The sequence below is a fragment of the Bison bison genome, unplaced genomic scaffold, assembly GCF_000754665.1.
Source record: "Bison bison bison isolate TAMUID 2011002044 unplaced genomic scaffold, Bison_UMD1.0 scf7180017864516, whole genome shotgun sequence".
In the NCBI taxonomy this organism is placed as follows: domain Eukaryota; kingdom Metazoa; phylum Chordata; class Mammalia; order Artiodactyla; family Bovidae; genus Bison; species Bison bison.
In genome coordinates, this window is record NW_011495069.1 from 7,439,796 (window position 1) to 7,450,298 (window position 10,503).

At 60.5% G+C, this 10,503-nt stretch overlaps 1 protein-coding gene across 1 annotated transcript in view; it reads right to left on the reverse strand.

Moving 5' to 3' along the window:
- Nucleotides 1-2,438: 2,438 nt before the first annotated feature.
- The window catches only part of RUNX3 (runt-related transcription factor 3), a gene marked incomplete at its 5' end in the record, with an annotated part of 31,580 nt that continues 23,515 nt past the window's right edge, over nt 2,439-10,503 (reverse strand). Inside the window, 3 exons of the mRNA XM_010830246.1 lie at nt 2,439-5,553; nt 6,529-6,705; nt 6,853-6,941. Of these exons, the coding sequence (XP_010828548.1) occupies nt 5,006-5,553; nt 6,529-6,705; nt 6,853-6,941 (814 nt within the window). The remainder of the gene's footprint in view (nt 5,554-6,528; nt 6,706-6,852; nt 6,942-10,503) is intronic.

The window sequence follows — 10,503 nt, forward strand, 5'->3', positions numbered from 1 at the left end:
CTGAGGCCCTTCCCCATAACACTGGGGCTGGCCCCACACCAGGCCGCCCCTCACTGCAAGTCTCCTCTGACCCTCACAGCTGCCCCCTGACCCTGGGCCTGGAGACCTCTGCCAAGGCGTTCATCTCTCACAATGAAAGTCCAAGTCTTCTCCAAGGCCAGAAGCCCAGAAGGCTAGGAGTATATCTGGGGCCACTCCATCCCTCAACAGGGGGTGTCAAGCACAGCCCGGTGCCCAGCAGGCCACCCCTGGGCGTCCCAAGGCCTGGACCACCTCTCTCAGTCTCTGGCCAGGCCAGATACAGGCCTGTGGGGCTGGGCAGGGGCCGATGAGCCTGTAGGCGCTTTCCAAACTGGTCCAAGTCCTCGAGTCTCAAAATGGAATTCTAGGGTTCCGGGGCTCACAGACTCTGGAACAGAAAGGCCTTACCCTGGCTGGGAGGTGCAGGAGGTGGGGGGCCTGGGCCTGGGCTAGGGCTCCAGTAGTGGGCTGCAACTGCCGGGCCAGGGACATCAACCTTCCCTTCAAGCCAAGTAAACCGCTGTCCCAAAGCGGGGCCTCCAGGGGTCATGGGACCTGGGTTCTGCTACACACCTGGCGCATAGTAGGTGCGTATGTAATGTCTGAGTGAAAAGGGAGGCTCAGAGAGGGACAGGCACCTCCCACGGCCACAGAGCTCAAGAAGGAAAGAAAACCCGTTTTCCATATAGAGACATTCCCCAGGCCCTTCTGGGATGACCCTCCTGAGGTTAGGAAGTTCTTCTTAATACCTAACCTGAATTCTGACCGTAAGTGAGGCCACGTCCCTTTTCTTCCTTCTCTGAAGGGGAAGGTCCATGCTGTCTGCTGCCACCTGCAGGCTGATGTAGTCACTGCAGCGCTTGCCTCAACAGCCCCAGAATTGTGTGACCTCAGGCAAGTCCTAGACTTCTCTGGACCTCCCGTTTCCTTCTGGGAAGCTGAGTGTACTGGTCTGTGCCTTCTGGGGTGAAGGCGCTGGAGCTCTGAGTCAGGGGCTGTGGAGGCCACACCTCCTTTTCTCTCAGCTGCGGCACCCACATGTGGCTGGCGGGAAGGAGCTTGAACTGGGGCTCACTCAGAACCTCCCACGTCCCCTCCAAGCCTGCTAAGTCACTTCCGAGTTGCATCCAGCTCTTTGTGACCCTGTAGCCCAGCCGGGCTCCTCTGTCCATGGGGATTCTCTAGGCAAGAGTACTGGAGTGGGTTGCCATTTCCTTCTCCAGGGCATCTTCCCAACCCAGGGATGGAACCCACATCTCTTACATCTTCTGCCTTGGCAGGCAGGGTGCTTTACCACTAGCGCCACCTGAGAAGCCCTCCAAAGTGCCCCCACATAAACACATACACGGAAGCAGAGTGTTGGCTTATTATAGATGCTGCTTCGGGACCAGTCCTGCTCATCCGGGCAGAGGGCACTCAGAGCACACCCACAGACCCAGCCTGCCACTCTGGCTGGACTCCTGCTCAGAGAAGACTCCGCTGGCCCTGGGGCAGAAGGGGTGCTGCAGGGCAGAGGGGCGGGGATCAGGGTTTGGCTGGGGAAAGGGGAACTTCCTGCTGGGTGTTGGGTTTCGGGCAGACCAATCTAACTGAACAAGGCAAAGTCTTGGGATTAGCTTTTGAAGTCTTTTTACTCAAAAATAAGGTCTGTTTTATGAAATTTCCCCTCCACAAGTCCCAGCTGGACAGGCACGGCCGGCCAGGCCTCCTCGCTGGTGGGATGGGGAGGGAGGCAGCCCAGCCGGGTCCCCACACCATCACACCCACGGGCCCCGCCATAGACCACAAACAACTCTGCGGAGAGGCGGAGCCAGATGACACCCCCTTTTTGCACCTCAGTCCCCTCATCCGCATGCTGGAGGAGCTGCTGGCGCCCCTTGCTTTGTACTTCTGACTGCTGCCAGGTTGTCAAGTGCTGCAGCAAACAGTTTCCATTGAGGGGCCCTCACCGAGGCCACTTCACAGACCCGCCTTGGCCCCTCCCTAACTCAGGGCCTGGGGGACGAGCTGGAGGAGGGGCTCTGTTTGTCCTGTGGACTCGTGAGAAGTCATGGGTCGCCTGTGACGGGAGGAGGGATGTTGGCACCTGCAGACGTCAGTTTCCCTGGTGTTCCAGCCACACCAGGAAGAGGCTCGCGAGCTGCCCTTGCCAAGGGTGGCCATTCCTGGTGGAGCTGGGTGCAGGGAGGCCAGGGTGCAGTAGGCGGGTGGGTCTCCAAGACAGCGAGGTCAGTCCTGGTCTTGCCCCCTGGCTCTGCCCTCTTCCTCCTTGGTCATGGTGGGAGGGGTCCATCCTCTCCCACTGCCCCCCCACCCCACCCCCCAAGCCAATACACACAGCCCTGGAGGTCTGGCACTAGGCTCCTTTGACACCTCTCAGAGTCCTATTATTGTAACAAATCAGCCAAAATTCCATGTTACAGTTAAATAGTATAGAAGACGGTTTACTGTACAAGCAAGTTGTGCATTAAAAACAAACACACCAAGCAAATTATAGTGCAAAGCAAGTTTCCATCCCTCCCCCACCCTCTTCCTGGCCCTGGGACGGTTTTACGGAAGGTATGCGTATAGCAGGTATGAACACCTCAGCATGACAATATGTCACAACCAATCTGTACCCATCACCAATAGGCTTACAGTAATATGGTACCCAAACCCCTTGATTTCTTGTGCTCTCTGAGTCAGTGTTTGCCTCGTATGACTTTAAAGCAGCCTTGTACCACCCCAAGCTGTCTGCACCCACCATGGGCATTAAAAAACAAGACTCAGCACCGCTACCATCACTTTTAATCGGGGATTGGGCAGGGGGCGAGGGGGTCAATTTATTTTCCGGTCCCTGCCCCAGCTAGGGCTTGGATATCAGGAAGCGGGTAGTCATCTGTTGGGGGGGCTACAAAGTGCTGGGCCCTGGGGACCCAAGGGTGCCTCCCCCTGGGGCCTGGGGCCCGTCTACAACCACAGGGAACAGGAGAGAAGACACCAGGGCAGTGAATTTGTAGCTGCTTCCTGAGGAGGAGTGGGGAGCTCGCCACCCTCAGAACCTGCGCCCCGCCTGAGAGTCAGTGGAATCCCCCAGCAGCTGTTTTGAAGGGAGGAGACGTGCTTTTTTTCCAGAAGACAAACTGCAGCAAGAGGGGGGTTGAGTAAGACCACCAGAAGGACTTCCTAACCTGCCTGAGTGTGTATCCCGTGTGCTTCTCTGGCGGTTGCTGCAGGCTGGGGTGACAGGCCGGCCAAGGGCTGTTACAGAGACAACCGCCAAGGGGCGCTGTGTGGAGGAGATTCCCACCTGCACAGAAGATGGGGCCGAAAACAGTGACTAAATCCACATGTTGCCCAACGCTTCTAAGAGTTTTCTTGTCCTTTTCCACTTCTGCCTTTCTAGAATTAAAAAAAAAAAACAAAACCTCAGGAGTGGGTTTCTTATGCCTTTCTAGAACCAGAGCACTCAGACGTGCCTAAACCCGGGGGCCAGGACTGTCTTCCCATCTGCAAACTGTAGCACTTCCCGTGAACAGAGCTGGGGCTGAGGCTGCCAAGCCCTTCACAGCTCTTGTGATCTGCTGTCACTCAGCCACTGCGCCCCAGCTCACACCCTCTAGAACAAACGCCTGAGCGCCACAGACGTTGAGATTCCAGCCTTTCACCAGCGCCTCCTTTGTTCCGCAGCAGGGTTACCCTTTGGTGGCAGCTGGTGGGATGCTGCTGAAGGAATGTGACATCTTGAGGAGGTTTTAGGGGGGGCGGCTAACAATTCCACACCCTCGAGGGGGTGGGGGGAGTATCATTCACTATCACGGGGCCTTTTCCTGTAAGGGACTGGGTGTCTGAAAATGTTTGAGAAACTTCTTTTTCTAAAATCAGCTTTGACAACTGGTTTTTTATTTTGCTGTTGTTCAAAACTGCTTTGGGAGCAGACTGGTTAAAGATGGAGGGTTGTATGTCAGAGGTTGGGAGGTTTGGCTGGGCCTTCTCAGGAGGCTGGGGGTCAGGGGTGTGTGCAGCTTGGCTGGACCTAGGTAGGACAGGGAGGCTGACATCTGACCCCATGATGACCCCTCACCCCAAGGCTTTCTGCTGGGACCCGTCCAGTTCTGGTGCTCTCTCCAAAAATGGCAACGTGGAGACCAGCCTAGGGGAAAAGGGACCCTTCCCAGTCCACCGAGAGGAGAGAGGGCGCATGGCTTGGATTGGTAAAGTGCACGGAGGACCCGTCTGCAGGTGCCTGCCCTGGTTTCAGGGACCTGCTGTCACAGGCCAGTCTGCTCTGGGGCCCTGGGACCAGGTCGGGGCCTCTTAGAGTTGTCAGGGAGCAGAGCTCGGGGAGGGGTGGGGCGGGCCTGGGGTGTTGTCTTTCCATCTCTGCTAGTGACCCCCTGGGGCCTCTGGAGGGGTTCCTTCCTCTTCCATACCATGAGGAAGCCCCCCTTTCAGGGCTGCGGGAACCTTCCAGTTGCGACTTGTGTAAGTGTGGAGGGAAGGGCTGGGCCCACGGGGTGAGGGGTCTCTGAGGAAAACTGCAACGGGAGGTCTTTGTAGGGCTCGGTGGATAAGAGGGCAAACCATATGGGCCAATACCACCTCTCTTTGGGAAAGAGATGGTCTCTGTCCAGGGGCCTGGGCCCCTGACAGCAGTGGGCATGACTGGGGGGGCAGGGGGTGGGTGGCAGGAGGGGGCTTCTCCCACAGGGACATGGGATGAGATGAACAGGATCTGGGCTGGGGGCGGGGTCCTGGAGGAGGTCCCCACCCCTCTGTACAAAATCGTGGCTCTGGGATGAGACGCTCTTAGAGCCGGCCACCAGCTCCGGGGCCGCCTCTCAGGACAGTGGACCCGTCTGGGGCCCACGACTGCCCTGGAGCGTTAAGTCCAGTTGGCGCCCTGAGCCTTGGAGCTGGGCCAGCCGCACTTGTCTGGAAGGGTCTCGGGGGTATCCCCCCGCCGCGCGCCGCCGGCGAGAGCCGTCCACTCCGCCGCAGGCGGTCAGTAGGGCCGCCACACGGCCTCGTCCATGCGGCCGGGCGTGCTCAGCGCGGTGGGCGAGTTGCTGTGGCTGCCGTCGGCCTCCACGCCGTCGCTCTGGCCGCCCAGGCTGGGGTTCATGAGGCTGCCGGTGGCGACCGCGGCGGCGCTGCTGGTGCAGGAGGCCAGCATGCGGGTCGGGGAGCGGTCGCCCCCGCTGCCGCCGCCTCCGCCGCCGGCCGCCATGGAGAACTGGTAGGAGCCCGAGGACGCGCCGTAATAGAGGTGATAGGGGGACGGGCTGGCCGGGAAGGGCCCGCTCTGGTTCTGCGGGGCCCCGGGGTAGGGCGGCGGCAGGTAGGTGTGGTGGAAGCGGCCGCCGGCCGGCATGCTGGCCACGCTGAGGCTGCTGATGCTGGTGCCCGAGGGCGTGGCGCTGTACGGGAAGGCGGCTGACATGGCCCCCGGGTAATGCATTCGGGGGTCGGAAAAGCGGCTCTCCGTGAGGGGCGGCAGGAAGGAGCGGTCGAACTGGCGGGGGTCGGAGAAGGGGTTCAGTTCCGAGGTGCCTGGTGGAAGCGGGGGGGACAGCAAGGAGGACCGGTCATTCGCAGCCCGACGCCCACCGCCCTCCTCCCGCCCGGGGGCCCTTCTTCAAGGATGACCTCGGGCGACGGCCCTGGTTGGTCCAGGGGTTAAGAATCTGCCTGCCAGGGCAGGGGACGCGGGTTCGATCCCTGGTCTGGGAAGATCTCGCATGAGCAAGACAACTGAGCCGTCTGGCCAGGCTACCGAGCCTCTGCTCTGCCAACAAGGGAAGCCACCGCCGTAAGAAGCCTGTGACCCACAAGAACGGCCCTCACTCGCCACAACTGGAGAAATCCCACAGGCAGCAACGAAGACCCAGTGCAGCCAAAAATTAAAAAATAAATTAATTTTTAAAGAAAGAAAAAAAAAAGGACCTCAGGCTCTGGTTCGTAGGCCCGTGTGGGGGACCCCCTGGTTCTAGATCTGGCTCTGCTCTGACCCTTCTGGGCTGCTCGGGGGCTGGAGCCTGTGGACTCCAAATCTGGCCCCCACCTGCGGACAGGTGAGAGCAGATATCTGGGCTGTGGGTGGCCGGGGGTCGCCTGCCGGGACAGGGAGAGGAGGGGGAGGGCTTGTCTCTCTCCTCCCGGAGTCCTTGTCACAACCTGGCCGGGCAGAGGCCCGTTGAGGGAGTGAAGCTGGGCTCCCAGCTGGGCTGCTGGTGTCAGGGACACTGAGGACAGGGCCAGCACCGGCCACCCAGCAGCCTGGCCCAACAGCTCCTGCCTCCCTCTCTCCCTCTGGGTTAAGTAAGAGCTGGGAAGACCATGGGTGCGAAGAGGGGCTCTGGTGGTTCTGCAAGATAAGGAGTTAGCCCTGCTTTTTGCAGATAAAGGAAACAGGCGGAGAGAGAAAGATGGCTTCTCCCATGTTGCACGGAAGGGACTGGAACTTGTCAGGGGCTCTCTGCTTTCTGCTCCTGCTGGGATGTACCCGTGTGCGTGCGCCCGCCTCACCTCTCTGCCCAGCGGGGCTCAGCGAGGCTACGGGAGCCGTCTGGCCTACATTTGAGGGGGCTGCGTCCACAGCGGCTCTGTCCTTTCCTGCCACCTGGCCTCTCCCTGGGCCTGTCATCTCCACGGCTGCCCGCAGGCTGGAGCTGCCTGGTGGCCAGACGAGGGTCAGATGCCACCCTCACCTGCCTCCACAACAAAGTGAGATGCACATAGAGGGGTCTGGTGGCCTGGACTCTGCCCTCATCGCAGAGAGACCCAGGGTCCAGCCCAGGCCCTGCCCTGACTCCTCCCGGGGGTTTGGCTCCAAGACGAGGGTATCCTCACCTCCGCCTTGCCTTTTGTAATCACAGACTCCCAAACCCTCAACTTCCCAAGAGGCTTCAGGAATGAGTCCAAATCCCTTAGTAGGAAACCTGAGACTCAGAGAGGGTGAGGCACTCGCCGGAGGGTCACACAGCAGGACCTGGCAGGGAACCCGGGGGTTCTTGGTCCTGAGCACTCACACGTGCCTGAGGGGGAGCTGTCCCATCTCTGAGGCAGCACATTGGAAGTTAACTGTATCGTCTCCAAGCTTAGATACAGATCTTAGTTCTGACACTGACTAGCTGTGTGTTCCTGGGCAAGTCACTTAACCTCTCTGTGCATCGGGCTGTCCCACATGAAAAATGGAGATGATAATAGGCCCTAGGGATTTAATGCATGCAAAGTGCTGACACTGAGCCCAGAGCAGGGGCCTGACGAGGGCCTGTGCTGCCGCTGTGGCTGTGACACCTCCCGTTCTTGGCACCCAGGAAAACCGGCCCATTTGGGGCCCAGCAAAGATGAGCCCCTGACCCTGGTCCTTCCTTGTACCCTGGCCACAGGGGTGACTCTGGGCAGCAGCTGGGGGCAGGCAGGTGAGCTCCCAGCAGCAGTTCCACTGGGAAGTCAGTCAGTCCCCAAGCCCTTTGTCCACCAAAAACTAGGGGCCAGAGAGGACTCGGGAGGTGCCCAGCCCTTCCCCTGGCCAGCTCCCGGCAGGCACTTCTTGCAGGGCCTGAGGCACGGCTGGGATAAGAGCTGCAGGTGCTCTCAGGCTTTGCTTTCCCAGATCTGCCTGAGGCGCTGTGTGGCCTCAGATGACACCTGCAACCTCTCTGGGCTTTGGGGTCTTCCCGGCTCAGCTGGGGGTTGCTTCCTCAGCAGCAGGCTCTGGTCCTGGACATGGACCAGAATGTGACGTTGCACCCAGGCTCCAGGTTGGGAAGATGTGGGGGGTGAAGGTCCGGGAGACTGGGGTCTTCTGGCACACCTGGTACCCTCCCTAACAGATCTCTTGACTGGTCAGTGCTGCCCCGAAGCCTAGGGGGTCAGGGGAGCCTGGCTCCTGTCCTCACCTCCCAACCCCGGGGGAGAAGCCTTGCGGGCATCGCCTGGCACCCCCCAGAAGAGCCAAGCATGAGACTAACACCTTGCTCTGAGCTCAGGGAAGTGAGCGCTGCCCCTATGACAGGGAAGCCTTTTTTCAAAACAAAGGGAGGCCAAACAGGGACCCCAGGATGCGAAGACAGGACTGCAGTCTGGGAAACACAGGGGCTGTGCCGGGTGGGCCTGGGTGTATGTGGCACTCGGAGGGTCCCGTGGGCTGCAGGCAGGCCTGCCTGGATCTGCCACCATCCCCTTCTGTCTCCCTCCCAGGGCAGGGTGGCGGGGAGAGCATCTGCCCTCAGCACCCTTCAGCTCCTGCCCCACCACCACCCTCACCCCCTCCAGCCCAGTAGCCCCAGGAAACCCGAGCTGGCCAGGCCGCTGTCGAGCAGCCAATCCCAACACTGGAAGGAAATGTTTATTTTCTTCTCCAAATTGCCCCAGCTGCTGCATGGTGGCTGAATGAGGCCTTTGAGCTGTGAGAAGCCCCCATTGTGGGCGGCCGCAGCCAGGGGGCTGGGGGCTGGGGTATGGGAGGGTTGGGGCCTCAGCGCTGCTTGCCAGTGACCAAAGCTGGGGGGTCAAAGCTGTTAACAGGAACCAAGAGGAGTGGTGGGGGGCGGGTGCCCTGAAGAGGACCCCCAGGATGGAGTCTGAAGGCAGAGATCTGTCCCACCAGGAGGGGAGGGTCAGAAAGAGGGACTCCCCAGGCCTGGCTCTGCCAACAGCCCCTCTGTGACAGATACCTCCTTCTTCCCACTTTAGAGATGAGAAAACTGAGGCTCAGAGAGGGGAAACGACTTGCCTGAGATCACACAGCCAGTGCCTGTTAGAGCCTACCCGACTGCAAAGGTCAGGCTCCTTCCCTGGTCTTGGATGTCAGAAGCCCTTCCTCTCACTCCAAAGGGGTAGGGTGGGGTCAGCCGGTGTCCCACACAGGCCTGACCTCCTCTCCTCCCAGGCCCCGGGGAGGTAGGGCCTCTGGCTGTTGCTGGGCCAGGCATGGCCCTCTGGGGCTAGACAGGGGTGAGTAGATCTGTCTCAGACTCCGTCAGGTGCTGCTTCCCAAACCTTGTCCACACAGCTGGAAAGGGGAGGGGGGCTACCCTTCCATGGGAGCTGCTGGCCGGGACACCACTCTGTGCCCACCTGCTGGGGTCCAGGAGCTCCTGGCTGGGCGCCAGCCCTGCCTATGGCAGAAGGCCTGGCATCTTAGACCACTTCACCTGCACAAAGGCCGGCCGATGGGCGACGGAAACACGGACAGCTTCTGGGTAGGGCTGGGCACGAGCCCAGAAGACCTCTCCCTGCCACCTGAGCTCAGACCCCTCCACCCTGCAATCCCCTGGGCTCAAGAGTTGCTGACTGTCTCAAAAGTGGACAGCCCCTGGCCCAGAGCTGCAGGATGGGCCGGGGAGCAGGGGGCGCCTCTCCCCACCTTCAGGGCTCAGTAGGGCCAAGGTCCAGCTCCCAGGCCAGAAGGGAGGAAATTTCTCTTCATGCCAGGGGGCTTCATCAAGTGCTTCAGTGTGGCATCATGCCTGGCACACATGGCCAGGGCTGAGGGCAGGGCCTCCCTTAACAGAGAGACCCAGTAGGGACCCCCTAGGCCCTCAGAAGTACAGGAGGTGCCCAAGGGCAGGTGCTGTGGACGTTCTGAATCTGGCCAGTGATGGTCTGTGTGACCCAAGGGTGGCCCTTCAACCTCTGAAGCCTCAGTTCACGCATCTGCCAAATAGAATCTAACCAGGGTCCGGAGGGCCGAGAAAGGACACAAACCCGCGGCGCCTGATGGCAGCCGGCCCTCCCGTCCTCGGCCAGTGCTGGGGATGGATGCGCTCAGTCCCCGCCTAGCTTGAGGGTCAGCTGTGCACTCAGCCCCCAGCACCCATCCTACTGGCCAAGAGAACCCGGAGAGCTGCGCGCCAGGCCCCGTGCACCTGGACAGTCCGCCTGAGGCCGGGGCTCCCATGGCCTGCCGCGTCCATCCGGCCACGGGGGAGACACTCCATCCCCCACCTCCGCCCAGAGGCCGCCCTCCTCCTCCCCCCGGTCTGGGAAGTCTCTGGGTCACCGGGGACCTTTCTTAGGTCAAAGTTCTGTGTCCCTCCAGGGCTACAACCTGACTTCACGAAGTTTTTCTGAGCGCAGTGAGATCATCTGAACATCACCCAGGCCCGGGCAGAGGCATCCACCAACCACCTGGCTTTCAGATGAGAAAGGCGAGGTTTGGGGGCCCACCATGTCCTCAGGAGACAGGTGTCTGCCTCAGGCTCTTGGGGCAGGTCCTGTCCAACTGCAACAGGCACGCTGGGGAACCAATGGCTATTTCCCGCAGGGGACAGGGAGCTCCTGGCGGGGCAGGGAAGGGACTCTGTCTGCCTATTCACATTGATCCTTGAGGCCAGGCACTGTGATGGCACAGGGAGGGTGGCAGTATCTATTTGCTGAGTGAAGGAAGGGCTGAGCCCAGGACCGGGCCGAGCAGGCCCTCAGAGTGGGCCGACTGTCAGAGCAAGTGGGCACCCGCACTCCGTCGTTAAGACCAGGGCGGTACAGTCAAGGACC